General features: G+C 39.8%; 1 protein-coding gene across 15 annotated transcripts in view; it reads right to left on the bottom strand.

Annotated features, from left to right (window-relative positions):
• The window catches only part of TRIM2 (tripartite motif containing 2), an 87,017-nt gene that overhangs the window by 23,744 nt on the left and 42,943 nt on the right, over nt 1-20,330 (bottom strand). For 9 of the 15 annotated variants that reach the window (XM_042049553.1, XM_042049548.1, XM_042049549.1 and 6 more), the window contains 5 exons: nt 14,460-14,641; nt 12,089-12,326; nt 5,709-5,860; nt 4,851-5,031; nt 1,123-1,846 (listed from right to left, as the gene is read on the bottom strand). In XM_042049553.1, coding sequence (XP_041905487.1) covers nt 1,123-1,846; nt 4,851-5,031; nt 5,709-5,860; nt 12,089-12,326; nt 14,460-14,593 — 1,429 coding nt within the window. In that variant the 5' untranslated portion in view covers nt 14,594-14,641. Of the gene's footprint in view, nt 1-1,122; nt 1,847-4,850; nt 5,032-5,708; nt 5,861-12,088; nt 12,327-14,459; nt 14,642-19,219; nt 20,124-20,330 lie in introns of those variants that run through there. The other 6 variants (XM_042049543.1, XM_042049557.1, XM_042049554.1 and 3 more) reach the window with 4 other exon arrangements.

Here is a 20,330-nt window from a genome sequence, read left to right as displayed (position 1 = left end):
CCCAGAGGAATATTACAGTGTGATTCTCCAACACAGCTGTGTGAGCTTCTGGCAGCCAAATAGAAGATTTATCTTGCCCAGCTTACAATACAGACTCAGATTTGGTCAGGGCCATTGGAGGAATTCAACAATGGGTTCAAAACAGATACACAGTTGTGCTGGAGAACAATGATAAACTTTACATTACCTCATCAACAAATGAATCAAACCTTAACTTTTCAAAGTGAGCTGAAACTGGAAGTAAATGAACTCCATGAACGCAATCCTTGTGAAAATGTCAGAAGTTTTACTGCATAATTTGGAAGATTGTAAAACCCTAGAGCATTGTGACCTTTCAGACAATGCATACATAAGCCCACAGAAGCCCAGAGGAACATCTCTATAGAGGGTCATTCTGTGAAATGAGTGGCTGAAAACTGAACATGAAATATTACTTTCAGCTCTGTTTTTTCTATAAAATAGTGATCATTATATCCCAAATATGGACACTCCAAGAGGTTTCATGGAGCAAAAGTTCTGAGACATGCATAGCTCTTGCTCTAATGAAATGCATCTTCCTATTTTGAGTGGTGAAGGGGAGAAGGTAGAACTCAAAAATAAAGCCCATGGTCATGGTTGCATCATGACACAACTAAAAGGCTCTGCACTTCTGGGAAAACATTTAAGACTTCTAGAATTTATGGTGTGTTGGAAAGAGTAGTTTAAAAAAAAGGGGAAAAAAAAATCTAACAAACAGCACCACTACCAACAAAGGCCAAACCAGAACCATACCACTGTTTGGTAGTCAAGCCAGAAACTGCTCACTAGAAGCAAGGGATACAGAAGCGAAATTACAAGCTGAATTACTTTAATCCATACCAAAAGCTTTGTAATAAGAATATTAACAATTTTTTAAATACCCCAAATCAAATGTATCCATTTCTCAACCAAAATCCCAATTAAACATTTGCTGCAAACTATTTTTGAAGTGTATACTTCCAAAATTTACATATAAACAAAAGTCAAGAGGCTGAATGGTATTACCAGGTTGCTCTACTTACATCTTTAGCTTTACAATAACTAAACTTTTTCAGTTTCCCTGAACTGTTTTTAAGTATGTCAACAGGCAGCCAAGTCACCTACCTATTCTGAAGATCAAATCATCTTCAATGGGATTCTCTTTTCTTTTGCCAGTGCTGTACATGCTTGCAGGTCTCTTCACAGCTTTCTGCTTCACATGACCACTGCCAGGAGATTTAACACGCCTCTTAACCCCTTCAGTGGTAGGGGACACATCTGCTGACCTGACCACTTTAAGTTTGAATGGGCTGCCCTTGATATGTTGATCATAAAGTCTCAGTGACAAAGTGAAGTCCCCTTCTTTCTGAACAGTATACAAAAATTCGTAAGTGCCATTTTTGTTGTCAAGTATTTCTCCATCTGCTACACTCCCATCAGGCGTGCTCAGTTCAGCAGTGAGGTAAGCATTCCCAGATTTACAGAGCTCCCCATCTTTGTCCTTGGTTGTGATGGTAACAGACATGGGCTGTCCGATCACTGTCTGCCTCAGTCCCTCACCGGTGGCAACTGTTTCAGAGGCAACAGCATTGGTGGTTAAAATAGTCCCCAGGTTGTGAATGGACTTCTTCAGGCCTTCTGTTTCCACGATAAAGTCCAACTGATCGTTTTCACGGGGCTGCAGCGGGAAGTCCCGCTCGGCCAGTTCGTTCAGCTTGTCACTCATTTGCTTCTTCACCAGCAGCACTTCGGTTTCGGTGCCGTGGTTGAGGGCTTGGGCTGTAAAGTTGCTGCAGCTTTTAATGCTTTCCTGTCCTTCTAGCAAGGTATCCAGCTGTGTCTGGAGGACCTGTGTGCATTACCAAACACCAGATTAGCATTGTGTTACAAGACCTATCCTATGAAGATGTAGCATCTAAAGGTCTTTGTAGGAACCAAATTTATGATGTCTTATTTTAGAGTTTAATTTAAACCTTCATTTTAGAAGAAGTACCACACTGATCACTAACCTGTATTTGGAATATAATGCTGCAACACAAAAAAACAACCTGGTTTGGGTATTCAAGACTTTACAGATCCACTGGCACAGTAGATTGAATTACTGCCCCACCTATCTTGTTGCGGGGGGGTTTTTTGTTTGTTTTGGTTTGGTTTTTTTTGAGCAAAAACCCAGCAACAAATGTAGGAGCTTGAACCCTGCTCCATTTAACTCTCAGCAGTCATGGTTAATGAGACAGTTACTGGAAATTAGTTGTGTTCACAGATGCAGAGATATTTTGGAGTCATGAAGCCCATTAATAAGAGAGGCTGCAAGAAATTTCTTGACACTATTTCTTCAGAGCCAGGGGAATATGTGGGTTACTCCTCTATGGAAATGGACAACAAGGCCTCAAGACCTGGATGCACATCCATTCTGAGGAAAAGGGGGATTCCTGAACCAAATAAGTGAAGAAAGGAAAAATCTCCCTAGAAGAAGGTAAATTGATTCCTCACTTTCAGCAGGCAGGAAAGCAAAACATACAGAATGGGCTGTGGATAGTGGGAAGAGTTGGACTGAGTAGCCTGAAATTTTGGTGGGCAGCAAGCAGCCACTCCATAGTTAAGACTATGAAAGAGCTTCTATTATAGGGTCAGTTCTGGCCCTCAGTCTAAAGTCCTTAAAATCCTTGACCTCAAAATTGTTAAGTGCGGGCTGGCAACTGGGCTAACTTTTTTTTTTTAAACCAATTTTGCAGTGAATTGGAAAAAGGATCCCTGAATTTTAGCAACCTAGCAGAGACATTCATGATAGTCAAGGAAACATTGCAGCTGCCCCCCACACTCTCCACTGATAAAATCCCCAAACGAAGGTACCCAGTCATACACTTGGTATGTTTTTCCTACAGAGAAGAACCAGGGCACAGACATGACTGTGGATTAGAGAAGCTTTTTTGTTGACCATCACTGTAAAGTAAATATTTTTGAAACGTTTCTGTTGATGTAAAGTAAACTTAGAGACTGGATGTATTTATTGCTATGAAATACTCTTCCCTTGCTGAGACACACTATGTAAAGACATTGGATTCTAAAGGCATTTTCTTCTGAATTTTTCAAAGCTTTAAGCTTTTCATCCACTGGAGAAAATCCAGGCTCCCATGTTACTGACATGGGAAAGTGATAACAACACAAAATCTATTGCAATCAAAACAGAATGAACAAGTTTCAAGACTACACTGAAATTTCAAGTCTTCTGCTTTTCTAGACATACAGAAATTTTTCAGGATGCAATACAAGGCATTTCTAATCTGCTTGGTCTTTACTCAAGGACATAAGTAGTTAAAGAGAGAGCATAGCTAATAAGGTCCCAGGATGAAAAAACCCCATATGCTTCAGATAACAGGTCACAAACTAAAAGAAAGACAATTTGCAGCTATGTTTTAAAATCAATACTTTCTTAAGACATCTTTCTTTCATTACAAAAATGGAAAATATTAAATCCTAACATACATAATATTTAAAATGTACAGAGAGTATTTTACATCTTACACTCTTTCAGTCCACTGGGCAACAAACTGAATTGCCAACTTTTTTTTAGTAAAGTGTACCCTTTTTATTGTTACATTTTTTAAAAGCATATGATCAGAAAAATTGATGATTTGGGTTTGACTTATTTTGCAGGACTACTGTGCATTCAAATTAAAATCCAGTTTCAACTGGGGTTTTTTTATACAAACAGGGTAGATGCCTCTTTTACTGCTTATGTGCAACTTCATAAAAATTTTATTCTCTAATGCTCAAAGTAGTTATTAAATTATTTTAAATCTCTTTAAACAACAATAACATCATATTCTATTTTGTGTAGACTTTGTACACACAGAGAGTGTATTTGCTTGCTATGGAAGTGTGACATCTTGATTAGATTGTGACATCAGGAATACATTTAGATAAACCTGGGATCTAAGTCCACATTATTGATGCTAAAACTTCTCTAAGCTGCTCCTTAGCTCTGGAGATGACTAAATTCCGTGCCCCAATGGTTTCGGGCTCCCTATGTTCCTAAAAGTACGTATCTTGTGCACATGTTAGAATTCCTCCATTTCCACAGGCTCAGCAGTTCAATACCTTTCTAATGATGTTTTCAAGCCTATTCTAGATCCAGGAATGCAGCATTCCTCCACTTCAGACATCTGGAGATGTTCAAGCTGCTTGGTAATGGCACTCTTGAAACTCCAGTTGTTGGTGTTATTTCCTTTTAAAGGCTACTTTCATGGAAGAAATCTTTCTTTATAAAGCAGAGAACTGATGCCCAGGAAAATAAGGTCTAAATTCTTTAATTTTCCTGATTCAGACCTAATAATCCGCAACAAAATTTCTACCCACCAGGCTACAGGCTTTGCTTTGTAAAAGTACATGTTTCTGTTTTCTTCCTCTGAAGCTTAATCTACAGTATAAGGGGAAGACCCTCAGATTCAATCATCATAGGAAGTAAAAGAGTGAATACAGCTTTGCAATCTATTACTCTCTGCAATCCCCTAAGAAAGTGAGATGTCCCTCCAATCTTTTTGTATTCCAACACGTGACGTCTAACATGAAATATGTTAGATCATGACATCAAAGCACTGGAAAGGAAAACAGTGCCTTGAAGCAAAACAGGCAGCCTTACTCAGTTCTTCAGGAAAAATTGTTTGGCCTGTATCTTCATGCTCATCTTATAAGGCTGGGCACCCACAAGTGAGGCTCTGCAGCACTTCATTTCAGGAAAACAAAGTTCTCTGGATCTCAGACACAATTTGTCAAACTGGCGTCCCACACCATTTGTAAAAACTGGCTGATTAAATTAGCAGCTTTTCATTGAAACAAAACATGCATCTTACTTTGTGTTTAAGGCCATAATTCACTTCCAGCTCCATGAGCAGCACGCTCTTTCGCACATTTAAAGTCTTCTGGAGTTCATCAAAAGTGGAATGAATATCATCTACGATGCTAGCCTTTTGGTTGGTTAACTGGTGTATGATTTCAGATATAAAATGAAGTGCTGAGTCAATCTCTGGAAGCCTGAGGGAGGAATTAAATTACAAAGATTGCTGTTTCAAAAGTCATTAAACATTGGCCCTTGCCCTGGTATCTTTTGGTTAAACCCTCTCATCAGCAGGCTGTCTTTACATTTGGTCATTTCCCAGAAGTAAGTTCATTCCTTTTATAACCACACAGTGGGTCTGGTCTGATAAAATAAGGCTAAGCCACAGTCTTCCCCTGTGCAAATCCATTAGACTTTAGGCATTACCAACAGTGAGACCTTGGATCCTCTGTACTTTATACTGTATATCTACTCAAGAAGATATAACTAGATCTACCCCACTTTTCCTTTTTTTTTTAAGCCTTGTTGCCACCATAGTGTTTGTACCAGTCTTTTTAACACCCAGTATTATTTATTTAGCTATCATTAAATTAACAACTGGATAGTAGCTTCTTCCTTAGCATTTTATGCCGCTTCTTTGGAGGACACCTGCATTTCGAATGACCTCTGTTTTGTGAAAGACATATAGGAATCTCTTTTCACTAATCCCTCAGTACATCCCACTCAATGGATTTTTTGTCCTTATTCTAGCTGCACTATCCCTGTTTCCAAGGTAAATACCCATGGCACCAGCACATTAAAATATCTACCCCAGTTAGCACAGGAAGCCAGTGATAAAACTGAAAATGGAAAATAGTCAGTAGAGTCTCCATACCTTTTGTTGACAGCATCCAATTGGACTTGGAGGGAAGCCTTGTGTTGCTCCACCACATCCTTGAGTGGTACGGTGGGATGCTCTGCGTGTTCTCCCTCTGTGCACTCCCGGCACATGGCTGTCTCACAGGACTGGCAGTAAAACTCCATCACCTGGAAAAGTGCACAACTCTACACTCAAACATGGCAGCAGTAACATAACTCAAAGCATATCTTACTGAGTCTTGAACTCATTTATTAGCCAAGCTCTGAGACAAAGCTTCTGTTTTCTTATGCACCAATAATTTACTGCCTAAAAGATGGCTGTTATTCTTACACATTTTACATCAAAATGCTCCTTTAAAAGCATCTTATTCTATCATAAAGTGTCAGAACAGCAGCCTGTATACAATGCTGGACTTCACTGCTGGTCTTAACATTGTCTTTACACTGTGTAATAGTAAGTTTTGGTGTCTCTCATGCACTCCATGAAACAACTCAAAAAACCAGGCATTCAACTACCCTCACTAACTTGATCCTTAGTTGTCCCATAGTGTCTGCTAAAGAAAGTGTAAACTTAGGCTGCTTTTCAGAACAAGGCCACCCTTGGAACACAAACTCAATGGAAATCACCAACCAGCATGTTTATTTGTTAGAGGAAAGCACCCTAAATGAACCAATGTGCTGCAGGGAAAAATCTCCATATCCCATTACTAATCCCTTAAAACCATTAAAACCTCATATCTGAGATTGTAATAGGAGGGCTGATCTATACTTGAAAGAGGAGGAGATTGTTTCAACCTGTTAAGTACCCAGCAAGATGCTCTTTAGAGATAAAAATAGATCTTTACATGTAATAGATTCTGAATATATTCATGAAGGGAAAGAAACAGAGAAGTGCTGTAAATCGTATGTTAGTCAAAATAATGCACACGTGCAAATTTGGCATGAGACCTTTTTTTACAGCTTGGAAGTCCTTAGGCACAAAGCATTTTAGGCTTATTAAAAAAGGATATAAGGGAATTCATAGTATATGCTTCAAAGCAAGACATTGGCAGCTCTTTTGCATTCAGAGCATAGCATCAGAATCTTGAATAATTCAGCTGATGCTTCTGGCACTCAGATATCTTGCACAAAGATGGCTGTGCTAGAGTTGTTGGTTGATGAGATGGTTGTGTAGAACCAGCTGTTTTCAGGTGAGCAGAGGGATTTGTAACAGCACGGGGCAAAAGAGCTGGCTGCTCCAAGGCATCTTGAGAATTAAGGAGGGGAAAGAAAGAACCATGATTTGCACGTGGCTATTAGCATTAACAGGGATTTTCCTCTGATAAGCTCCTTTCCATCTTATTCCCATTCTTCCCTCTTATCTCAGTTCACAAGATATGGGATTCACATGCCATGAGGGTTTAGTCATTTGTTGGCCATTCATGTAAGCCACTTCGGAGAAAATTTAAAAGTTGCTCCAAATAACCTGTGTAACATCAAGTAGATCAGCAAGGGGAAAAAAAAGTAGACCTTCTAAACAATGTCAACCCTCATGAACACTACTCCAGTCACTGTGAATTTAGCAGTCTCATTGTAGTAGATCCTCCGAGGCCTGATAGTTACTTTGGTAGGCACTGTGATGTGATGCATTCTTACAGTGCATGGAGGAAATAAGTTAAACCAAGTGTAGGATTTAAGTTCTTTTCAAAGGCTTCAAAAGTCTGCAATCAGAAACAGCCAAAAGTAAGACTATTCTATTAGGAAACTCTGAAATCTTCTTATATGGCCCAAAAAAAAAAAAAAAATTCATTTCTTTTGAATGAGTGTCCAAAATTAATCTTTCTGCTCTTAATAATTTAATGCTCAGGTTCAAGATATTTCAACAAGCCCTTTATTTATTCAGTATTTTTATCTTTGGATACAGTGATTAGAATAATTTAGTATTTCTGTTTTCTATTGAACACCCCATAACACATATCTTTATATTTGCAGCCACATATATAAGAAAGGAAGCATCTCATTGGCATAATGAAGTTCAGCCTAAACAACTTTCTTCCTCTTTATTCAAACATCAGAGAAACACGTAAGCTCAAATGATAATAGCAAACAGATCACAAAGACCTAATGTGTATCTATCTCTGCATACAAATAGTTGTCTTTGCCTCAAATTCCAAATGTTTGGAGAGAAGCAGCTTTCATTTCCCACTACAATTATTGTACTGTGCATAGATGAAGGAGAGGGAAAACCTAATATTAATACAATTCAGGCTTCAACTCTCTAGATAGGCTGATTTCCTAAGATTTTTTTTCTAGCATCTCTTAATCAGACAAGACTAATTTCTAACTACAGACAGACATGTATTACTGGCTTTTCATCTCTCCCCTCCATGCCAAACATGGGCATCACATTTTGTACACTCCCAGAAAACTTTTCACTATGACAGGTTTGCCTTACAAAACATCTCAGAAAATGACATTTGCCTGAACCGCTCCTTTCCAAATTCAAGAGAGCTCTTGGCCAGGACATACTATAGCATCCAGCTCTGGCTTCAGCTGTATTTCCACCAAATTCAACGAGAACATTCCCATCAGCTGTAATGAAGTTTGAATTTCAGAACCCACTGGTTCTGAAATCCCATCCACTAATTCCCACCTTAAACCAGACCAGCATATTTCAGCACTACGATGTAATTACAGACCCATGCGCATCTTCGCTACTGTAATTCAACTGGATTTACAGAAACCTTTAAAATTGCATAATCAAGGATGCAAGTACTTCTGAACTAGATTTCACAATGCCAAGACACACTAATTCCAGCCCTTCAAAGTTCAGGTCTTGAGGAAAAAGTTCTCACCAATCCCAAGCCCCGCTTCTCTAAAATCACATTGCTCATCCTCTGCTTTCTATTTGTTTGAATTGAAAGAGCAGTCTACAGAAAAAGGATAAGTCAGCTCTTTGCCACCCACCTTCCTCATGTCACACACGCATGCTTAATTCTTCTGTCCCAGGGCTAGTGTGTACCTTAGCTTTGTATGATTTGGCTTTCAGAAGAATGCAAGTTTGAATTACCTGAGGGTACCTCTGAAATACCTGATAAAATTTAGAACGTGGAGTTTTTTCCTCCTGAGTCACAGCTTTTGCCTTACCCATAGATTACACTTTAATGGGATACACGAGTAAGTGACATGGTGAGAAGTACAGAGGTGAGGAGAAAAAAAGAAGTGTTTAAAAGGTAAGTAAGATATGAAGTCACTTCATCAGAATATCAAGGATAGATGATTTTTTATTTTTCCAAGAGAAGCATTCAGGCAGTAAGCAACACCTCCACAAGTTCAGGAAATGTTTTTGTAAGCAAGATCTTATGCCTGTCAAGTTGCCAAGCTATGCTACGATCTTTTGAGAAAAAGCTAGTCAGAGAGAAGGCATTCTCTCTTGTTAAAAGTGTTTAATTTAATACTGTGTATCCTCTCTTGTTACATCTAGAGGCAGAAAATACATTGCCCCACCTTCTACATTGTAAAAACACGGTCAATGGGTGACTGCAAAGAGGCTACACCACTCATTACATACAATGGAGTTAGAATTTCATAGCCTTCCCTGCTCTGGCTGCTGTATCTGCCCCTAAATTATTGTAGATGAATGTTTCCAATCCAGAATGCTTTTATATACAGCAAGAGCTGCACGTGTTTAGCAGCTGAGAATAAAGCCAATCTTATTTTAATGTGTAGGTAGAAGATAAGAATCTTCTAGTATGTTCAAAAGTTCCATATGTGCCCTATTACCCTGATTTAACAAGAACATACATTTGTGCTCCGTGTTGTGTCAAAATAAGAAAGCATTTTTTTATAGTTCAGGCACAGGTAACCATATTCTGTATTAAGATACCACAAGCTGAGTTTCACTTTTCGTAAGAACAGACAGAACAAAGATGCCATAACAGAGGATGGGAGGATGTGCACAGAAGGAATAAAGTAAACATATACACAAATGGAAAATATGAGTGATGGGAATAGTGGACCAACTGGGAAGGGAAAGTATCTAATCTACATGGCCTGAGGAAGGCTAAGTTTCAAGCTGACAGGCAAGCAAATGAGAAAATATCTCTGCATCAGTTTCTATCTCATTTTAATCAGAGAGGTTTAAATCCAGGATGGCTGAAATGACTGAAGAAACTTGTTTAAACAGAAACTTATTTCCAAGCTAATACGAAGAAAAACTGGTAATATTTAAAATAAATATTTGATGCAAATACTAAAAGTACAATGGGTCTGACCCTACCCCAAGCAACATGTAAAAATTAATGGAGGGTGGATTTAGTGCAGAATGACTGCTGGTTTTGCAAAGGCATTCTCCTCCAGCTGCCAGCTCAATCCTTTTTCACTTCCTGAAGCCCCCAGTAAAGCTACTAGTAGCCAGGCACTTGAAATCATAGAATACCCTGAGCTGGAAGGGACCTACAAAGATCATCAAAGTCCAACTCCTGGCCCTGCCCAGGACCACCCCAAGAGTCACACCATGTGCTTGAAAGCATTTGCCGAAATGCTTCTTGAACTCTGGCAGGCTTGGTGCTGTGACCGCTTCCCCACGTTCCAGGGAAGACGTTCTGGGTGAAGATTTTTTAGATATTTCGTAACATCTAACCTACTTGCCCCACAGTGCTCTTCTGTTCTGAACCTATGAAGCCAGCATAAGCCCATTTCCTCAGTGAGGCCTAAGGTGGCCAGCACCTTGCCCTGTGCACCCTTCCAGCCAGACCCACCTGGCCAGCCTCAAGAAGCTCTTCCCAAATCTTCAGCTCTTCCCAAATTCCCTCAGCTCCTCCCATCACAAGGACTAATACGTGCACTTAGCTTTTAATTTCTTAGCTTCACAAAGCTTTAAATTGGAGTCATCCTCAGGCTATCCCCAACCCTCCCAGATACTTACTGAAGCGAGAGGATGTTCCCATCACGCACTATTCAGCATCCTAAAAGACACGCTATGTTTCAAGGCAAGCCAAGTAAGCTAGAGGACTTACAACTGCACCTTTCCCTATAAAGGAGTTCTCAGAGAGGTGTAAGGTAGCATATTTTTGATTGTAGACAAGCCAGGTTTTTTTTAAACATACCCAAAGAATAATCACCTGATAATTTAAAATACAAAACAAGTAACACCTTAATTTTGCCTTTTTTCTGCATTTCACAATCAAATGGCTCCTAACAGAATGGCTATGTCAGAAAAAAACAACGGTTCATTTTAAAGAAAGCAAATAAAATGCAAACAAAACCCAGGAATGCATTAATCAGTAACCAGTACACACACATAGGTACAGTACCCATTAAAAAAAGTTACACCAGTTATTCATTAATCAGAGTGTACAGCATCAGTTCTGCAAGTCCACCTAATTCCAACAGAGATATTCCTCTGTTACAGTAATCATTACCTATCAGCTGAATTACTCCTCTACAACCAATGTACCTACACTGAGTATCAAATAAAACAGTTCCCAGAAAGTTGTCTTAAACTACTGACACATACTTCTTGGCTTGCACAGAAGCACAACATTCAGTTTACAACATAACATCACTGAGTTTTGCAACGTGATCCACTTACATGTTTGCGTAAGCTTGGCTGTGAGTCAGGAGCTCATATGCCTACCATGAAGTTACACAGGTTAACACAGAAAATTGTGAAGTAAGCAGAGTTAGAGGTGTTCTTGCAGTAATCTGTGAATATTTTCTCAGTTGGGGGTACTTGCCAATGAATACACTGATATGATTTGAGGATGTATGTGGGGACACACGAGGTAAAAAGAGTAGGTGGAGGGAAAAAACAAAGCAGCCTCCAAAGACTGAGATGAGAGACCCACAAAACACTGCAGATAAACAGAAGCTCTCCATTTCTAGCCTGTGCTGACCCAAAGCATCCTCAGATAGGACTCACTTTTATCTGGCTCTATGTTAATATGTTCACATTTTATGTTAAATATGTTAATATGTTCACTTTTGGTACTGCCCCAGTGTGCAGGTTAGTTAAACTCATAAGGTCCTTGTCACATATTGCCTAAACAAACACCCAAGTACCCACAGCACCAGTTGATGCTACAAGCACGAGGGCTAGGGAAACCCAACCCAAAGCAGTAAGGGCACAAGGTTCAGTACTTGCAGGATAATAATTTTGACCAAATGTGCCAAAAGACAGTATCATCCCAGATTACTGGTAAGATGAAATAATATGCTGACTACTTCATGATGCTCCACTAAGAACATTTGAGTCAATTTGAAGAATTACTTGTCTTTTGCTGATATACTATAAAATCAAAGAAATAGTGTGATTCCACTTCCCCTGCTATCTCTTTAGTAAAAAGTATCCATGAAATCCAGACAAGTCAGCACATGTCAATACCTGTACATAGCACAGGAGGCTGTCTCACTTACATTTCCATCATGATTGGGGCAGGAGAGCGGTTTGCCTGCAGCAACAGCAGTGACAGTCTCCAGGATGGAGGACTCCTCAATGCTGTTGTCCGGCGTTCGCTGCAGGACATCCATGAGGTTGGTAATAAAGAAGTTGTTCTGGAGTGCAGAAACCCCTTTCTCTGGCAGAATGGAGGTCTGGCGGCACACGGGGCAAGAAAGGGTTAAGCTATGGGCTGGAATGTAATTCTGTAAACACCTATGGGGAAGGAAGGTAGAAGGAGAAAGAAAGGAAAAGTACCATCAAAGAAGGAAAAAAACCCCTTTCATCAGTTAAAGAGAAGATAGTTTGAAATAGTGCTACCCCTACTTATTAAAGGAAAAGTACATCAAACAGGCTTCTGATGCAAAAGAAGTTATGGGGACTATTCTTTTTCTTTTAAAGCTTCTTTTACTCTGCCACATGAAAAAAAGCAGACATCATTAAAAGAGTTATATGCCCTTTTCTGAGATATTCGTGCAGTTGATCATACTTCCAGACACCTACTGCATCCTGCTCACAGGACAGTAAAAATTATAAACTATCAGACAAAGTCTGACAGACATGAAGTTGCATCAACATTTGAGCCTGTGCCTTTAACTGACTAACCAGTGGTTGACCCTTGTCTTTCCAACAGAATCTCCTTTAATAACTTGTATTTGTGGGTTTAGTGTTTGAGAGGTAAAACACGGTCCCAATGAAACCAAAGGAAATTTTTTTCATTTATTTCAATTAGGAAAGTTATTTGGCAGCTACCCAAAATCAACAGAGCTTTCTTTACGACATAGGGAACTACCTGCTAGCTTATCACAGTTTGTGTTAAAAGGAGTTTTGGAGGAAATTTTTGTTTGTGTTTGACTGGGAGGACAGTGTTGGGGTTTTTCAGAAAAAATACATTTCACAGATTATAAATCTGACACAAAAGTTCAGCAACCAACAATATGCACAATATCCAGCAGGCTGGCTTAGGTGAGACTTAATGCCACTTTTGGCCTTGAAAATGAAGTTAACACCTGCTGGGCATGCAACATATGGTTGCATGCAATATACTATATTCAGGATGGTCCTGTAAGCAGAAGCTTTGCAGAATGCAGTTCTTAAGGGAAGCAGTGCTACTCCAGATTCCTCATGAGATGCCAACTGAGAAAGTGTGACCTCACACAGCTCCACAGCTCTTATCCTTTTCCAAGGGCTTTGGCTGCACCACTCTTCATCTTCCCCAGGCAGCCCTCCTCCTAACCCCCCAGTAAGGGCTCCGTGAAAGGAGAGCTTAGGCTTTGCACATCAGCACTACACTGGAAGAGTTCTTCCAGCCTCTCTCCATAACCAGATCAGCCTAAGAAGATTACAGTGTAAACCAGAAGCTGACCTTAGGTTTTACACATGAACACAAGTCAGGAAACTTAACACATGATGGTGAAAATCTTGTCTCACTGACTTCAGTAAGAGTTTCAGTGCTGCCTTTTTTAATGCTGGGATTTCCTATTCTACACAAGACCGGTTCACCTGACACAGTCAGAGATCCACAATTTTTCTTTCACCCTGTGCAAAGTTAGAGACCACAATTCTTGCTAAGAGGTAGAAATCTCCTAAATTAGTGTTTACACCACATACCATTTACAAAAATTCTCCTGCCATTCAACATACAATCCAGAGTTGCATCCCATCAACAGATGAAGAACTCTAACCACTAATTCTTCATCTTTCAACTTTTCTGCAGATGCTGTATTTTCTCCACAATTTGATGGATAATGCAACATTGAAGTATTATTAAGCATATTCAGTTCACTCAGCTAAATACAGTAAAAGGCAGGTTGCTAGTTTATCACATCTCTTTCCAGAGAGTTTTCCCACTTCAGTCAACCAAACTGCAGAATAATGAAGACACTTAATCACAGGTTATTAATAATGTATATATCATGTCTAACCCTTGGACATTAAAGGCTGAGATAATTACTTATTGGCTTAGTAAATCAACAAAGAAATTTTTTTTATTGTTTCTAATTATATGATAATCAGAATAAATTTGAGACCATTAATTTGAGGTCCAAATTCTGGCTATCATCACCTTTCGCACTGTATTAACTGTATTCATTAGCTTAATTGGATTTGCTTTTTGTTTACTCTTGCATAAAGGGAAGGTATTCCAAATACGCCACTGCTGTCTCTTCTTCCTGCCTGCCACAAATGTGTTTTTCTACATCCCTGCCTCTCCAGCCTTCCCAGAGTTTATCATGCCTTAACATGACATTCACAAGTAAAGGGAAAAGTCCCTGTCCACTAAAGGATGCCTTGTCCTGTTCTTGCTGCACGACACAAACACTGAGCTACCAGCAGGAGGAAAGCACTTACCTCTCACAGAAAGTGTGCAGGCAGGGAAGTACTTTGGGGTTCTTGTAACGGTCCAGGCATATGCTGCAGATCAGAAACTGCTTGTCAATCTGACGGACCACAGGACTTGGGATGTTGGAGCCTTCACTGGCCATCCTAGACCACTGACATATGGGTCCTGTTCCCTTCTACCCTGCACACTGCTGGAATGGAGTGGAAAAGAAGAAAAGAAGAAAAACAGCTTATAAACTCCATGAAATAACAAAATCACTGACTAATCCACTCATGTTTTATCCTTATGCAGGAACTCATATTTCCAAACCAAAACAAGAAAGAATTGAACTTCAAACATGGTTTATCACTGATGAGAGCCAGGGAAACAGTCAGCAACATCTACAACACCTCTGTCTGAGCATTTGGGAAAGGCATGCTGCCTCTGGACTGAAAGAGTTAAGGGGCTGTCTGGTTTTAAAGAAATCCCATGATAAAAACGTTCCTGCGCCAGTAGGTTCAGCCAGTGCTAACAAACATCGGATTTCTTACATCCACAGTACCGCTGGCAAAATGCTCTAACTGGAACTGCACCAGCCAGTCAAATGGCTGCATCACAGACAGAGTTTGAAAATGGTTCACCTAACAATTTTTTTTCCCTTGTCAGTGCTGGTATTGCCAAAAATATGGTAGATTTTGACTCCAGGAAGCCCCCAAGAAGGAAGCTCCAGAACCAGCCAGCCCCTGGAAAGGGAATGCTCAAATTCTGCATCACCAATGGGGATGAGGTAGGCAAAATGAAAATCCTCCTGATAAAAGAAACAGAGCAAAGAAGAGGCAACTGGTAGCCACTGAGAATGAGCAACAGTAGGGTGAAGGATACATGAAGCGCATCCAAATAATAAATGCAAGAAAAATGTCATTCTAGGCAGAACTAGTAGTAAGAATCATGTTTCTAGGACTGAGAATTCTTCACAACCTGGCATATAAAGCATGAAATAAAAGGCTAAGAAAAAAGTCTACTAACTGTTAGAATTAAAATTGCAGGTTAAAGGGATGGCAGCAGGCTTGGAACACCTCCTGTCCTGCAACAAGGCACAGGGAGAGAAAAACGTAGGTTCTTTTGAGCTGGAGATACAGATCATAACCAACAGAATTAATACATGAAAAGAGAAGGCAGGAGGAAAAGGAAGAAAGCAACCACAGAAAAAAGTAAACTGCCTGCTAAAATAGTTCAGGAAAACCTGGCAAGCAGAGTCCCTGGCAGGGTGGCCCAGCAAGAGCTCCTCTCCATCAGGATTTCTAGCAGGCTGAAGTGCCGGGAGGCGCAGGCGCGACTCTGTCGCAGCACCGAGTTCTGCCAGACCTCCCGCATCCACAGCGGAACAGGGGCTCCTCTTCTCTGTGAGCTGCAAGCCTAGCTGGGCTTCTTCTCTGCAGGTACACTCCTGAGGGGTCTAACTTCTTCCTAAACAATTTCTACCCCTTTTCAGTCACCCATTTCAGACAATTTGAGATCTAGCTTGAGGGCAGTTCAAGCTTTCCAAGACAGAAACAACAAGCCCTCTGCTGATCATGCTCATTCAAAAGTCACTCAATTCTACAATGATTTGTGTGACCTGTATAGCATTTTACTGTTAGTGTTACATTAGGTCTTCTTCCTGTGCTTGGATGAATGGCACACTAATCTGTCAAGAGTTGAACCCATGCTGCTCTTCCTGAGCTGTGTATTTAGCCATACCAGTATTTTTTACTTACTGCACCGAGCAAGGGGCTATTTCTAGGATAATGACAGTGATTATGGATCATAAGTCAGCTGTGCTGACATCCCTGATAACAGGCTCCTGGGGCATCGCCTCTGTGTTAGCAAATACAGCAGCATAAAGTTATTCACAGTTCAAATTCATCCAACAGCAGTAACTGACATTTAATTTGATGGAAAACACTTATGGCAGGCCCTTTTATTTCCTTTTTTCCCAAGGAAGGGGAAACTGCAATGATAAAAATTGCTCTAATACTCATAAAATATCATGTTTGTTCATGACCCAAAAATGCATGATTTCAGGATTGATAATATTTGCATGTCTTTCTCATCTTTTAAATTTTTTTAAAAATTTCTTTCCCCACAGTAAGATAAAATGTGAGTATTACATAAGCAAAATTTTTTTTCCTATTTAAATGCCATAAATCACACAAAATAAACCCTAGGAGATCAATTAGCAAACCATGTTACTTTTAAAAAGCTTGAGTTAAAGGTGGCTTTACAAGAAGTGGAACCAAAACATTTGGCTTTTACAAAATAGAGTAGAAAGACCAGGCAATCAAATACCTATTAATGTATTCATACATTTGACAGCATAACACACAGAACATCGGTGACATGTTTCAAAAGGAAAATTAATTTCACCACTTACACAGCTGTGTTTGCCTCCCACTCTCCCTCCCCAGACGTTAGGGGCAGGGACCCAAACAAAACAGGGAAGATAATCAGAAGCAGGAGGATTTCTTATCAAAAGCAGAGTTTCCAAATTGGACACACGAACAGTATAATTTTTTTGTTATAGACTGAACACAAACTACTGGAAAAAGCTGTACTTAAGATATGAAAGAATAGGTCACTAGTGAATGCTGCCTGTCATTTAACAGAAGAAAGTTCTCTAGCAACCAGGTATTTTTTGTATTTCATCTTTCCCTTATCAAGTAGAGCTACACCAGCAAATAGTGCTTACACAAGAAAATCTGCTGCTGCCTGAAAAAAATAATATTGATTTAATCTGGTTTTCATCTTAGTTTTTCACATTCCCCTGATGTCATTGCAAAATGAAGTAATTCTTAGCATTTCATACACAAATCTCACGCCAATCGCTTTGTTTTTCAAATGCTCACGCTTTAAGCTTTGTCAATGAAAGAAACCATCAATGATTCAGAAATAAGTGCTTTTAATATTCTATGTTTTGTCTGAAATGCAGCAGCCCATGACTGTCATTTATGCCCTGTGCTCACATAAATCAGATTTAAAACATGCACCTGGAAACAGAAAATCACCTGTACATTTCAAGCTTTGGCCACTACCTGGTACAACAACTTCTTACACAAATGGTCCCTTTTAAAGAATCTTTTGAGTATGGGATTTGCAGGATTCTGCAGCCTCTCTAAGGCAACTCCACCTTTGATGTAATTTTGATGAATATGATGTAGCTATGAGAAGGATGATTTTCCCATTTACTTAATGAAAGCAACTGTACAATCAAAGACTATTTGAAGAAAATCTGGGGATTTTAGACAATGTTTTTGAATTTCACCAGACAGTATTTTTTCTGATTTACTGCTATGCTTGCAGCAACGTAAGTTTTAAATGTATTAGCAGTGGGAAATTTCGCAAAGTAACACTACTTTTACAAGAAAAATGTTCTCTTTTTTAGTAGCATCTTCTGAGCTCAAAAACTGCCAGAGCGCTTTTCAGAGGTTCATTATGTCTCTCAATCAAAAAAGAGCAGCTGAAGCATGAGCTTCGAAAACAAGGCTATCACTTCTCCATATAGTTACACTTCGTAATTTAATGCAAAGCCAAAGGACTAGGAAACATTGCACCAAACAATTATTACATTGCACCCCACCCATTTATCTATAACACACACACTCAAAACCAAGTTCGGGTTTGCTAAACCAAGTGCAGTAAAGGGTTCTGAAATGTACACCCTTTGTCACTTTTCTGAGGCTCAAAGATCGCTATCTTCCCAGCCACCCCAGAAAAAGCATAACTCCTTTTCCTTCTGCTTGGAGATACGACCATCGATTTTTATTTAAAATATACTAGACAGCAAAGAAAGGAGAAAACAATGGCTCTCTAAGCTAGTGGAAAGCTTTGCCCCTCCATGCATGCATGCCTTCAGGAACGAAGACAGGGTGCGGCCCCACCCATATGAAAGGAACTTCCTATAGCACTGGAAAAGGGGGTAAAGAAAAAATCACATTAGGTATAGCAAATGACAGTTCCAGAAGAGTTGTTTCAGGTAAACAGAGACATGTAATAGAAAAATGCACCTTTTCTACAGGTATCCTCAAATGAGCTTTGGAATTCTTGAAAATTCTCTATTAGTTTCCCGGCCGAGAAAATACACTGGGGAATCAAGTAACTGTTCACAGGATTTTATTCCTAAAAGAGCAGAATTCTGTGTTACTGATACACTGCTGTCTCTGAAATCAACCCACCTAGAGCTGCAACTAGCCTGAAAGTACAGCCTGAGGAGAACAAATTGCTTGCTGCTTGTTCATCCTCTTCTTATCAATAGTATTCACAACCTAGAGGGTCTATTCATGCACTATGAATGAATAGGTTTCCAATAGCAACGTTTCCAAAGGAACAGTTAGGCCTCCAGAGCCGTAAGAAAGGGTGGGGAGCCCTCAATAATGTTGCTTCAAGGACTGGGGGAGTTGAGGCTTAAAAGTCCTTAAAACAGATAGATCACCTGTCCACAGTCTGTAGGAATAAAGAACAGATTCAAGCCATTTCTAGCAGCAGCCCCCAGATCAGCCGATAAGAACACACTGAGCAAATTAATTATCAGAACCGCCACACAGTCCACTTGTGTAAAAGGCTTGATAAGCTAAATTTGCATTCCTTTCTCTCCCACTCTTGCAATCAGCTTAGTGCCTTGCTTAAAACACAGCAACCCTCTTCATTCTTACAGCATGCAGAAATGTAATGAACGATCGAGGGCCAAAACAGGAGCAACCCAGCAGCAGCCACCAGGAATAACACTGAGCAAACTTGAGCATTTCAGACCTACCCATCTTTGTAGAAAAATAGCTTAATCAGTGCAGTGCTGAGGATAAAATCCTTGCAGGGACGGAGCTGCAGTTCCGCAGTAATCCAAACGAACAAACCATCGTCTGTTAATATTTCAATCCTCACGCATAAAACTGTTAAGGAATCCCTATCACAGTACAGTCATTTTTAGATGCACAAGAGATTTTGTGCTCTAAGGAATGACGCTCCATTCCATGAAGAGGACAGGTGGAAAGAAAAATGGAAGAATAAGAGGAGGCCCAGTGAAGTCGTCATGAATTTTTTTTCCTCCCTGGGTCATTTACAAGTGGGAGACCCCTTCAGGATTCAAACCAATCAATCTTTATTTAGCACATCTTTTTCTCACTCAGCCTGTGTAGAAAGACTGCAGCAAATGGTGCAAGGGATTGTGGGATGGGGATGCAGCAGAGAGCTGCAACCAGATTCGCTGGGTTACTTTTTTTTCTTCCCTACTCAGCAATCAGCTGTTCCGAGGCTCCGCGCAGAGCCATTGAATTTGGTCACCAGAATGTTATTACAGGATTAGCAGGCGGAGACAGCTACCACTGTGCATCTGGCATGTCAATGCAGCTAAGAAATACATATGCAAATATTACTCACAAAACGGAAAAAGGATTTAACTCCGAAGGAGAGAGTAAATATTACGTAACATCCATTACCAGGACAGTTGCCAGAGATAAAATGAAAGCACTTTCGTTTATAAAGAAGATAAAGTTTAACACTTAATGATTCCACTCCGATTTTTCCAGGATTCAGGGTATTTCTTGGAACGTAATTCTTCCCTACTCCAACTTTCAGAAGCAACAAAAGACCCCACAAACACTCTTTGTCTCTCTCCAGATGTTTAAAGCAGAAGCAAAGAGCCTCTCCAGGAAACTGTGCTAGTGACACACAAACCAGCAGCAGCTTCTTGTACCACAGAGCTGTATATTTGACCCAACTCCATCTCAAGTCAAATATTCAAGGCAGCAATTAGTAAACTCATATTCAAGGAATTTGAGAATCAAGGCTAGCAGACTGTTCAGCTTTTCTATAAACATTAATGCAAAGGTGTATTATCATAGCTAATCTATTTACTTGCTTAAAAATTT

This window comes from Corvus kubaryi, unplaced genomic scaffold (genome assembly GCF_017639235.1).
Source record: "Corvus kubaryi isolate FWS band 111438036 unplaced genomic scaffold, C.kubaryi_AGA036_p1.0 71, whole genome shotgun sequence".
NCBI lineage: Eukaryota > Metazoa > Chordata > Aves > Passeriformes > Corvidae > Corvus > Corvus kubaryi.
The sequence above is the reverse complement of the archived record's forward strand: the minus strand, read 5'-3'. Positions and strand labels throughout refer to the sequence as shown.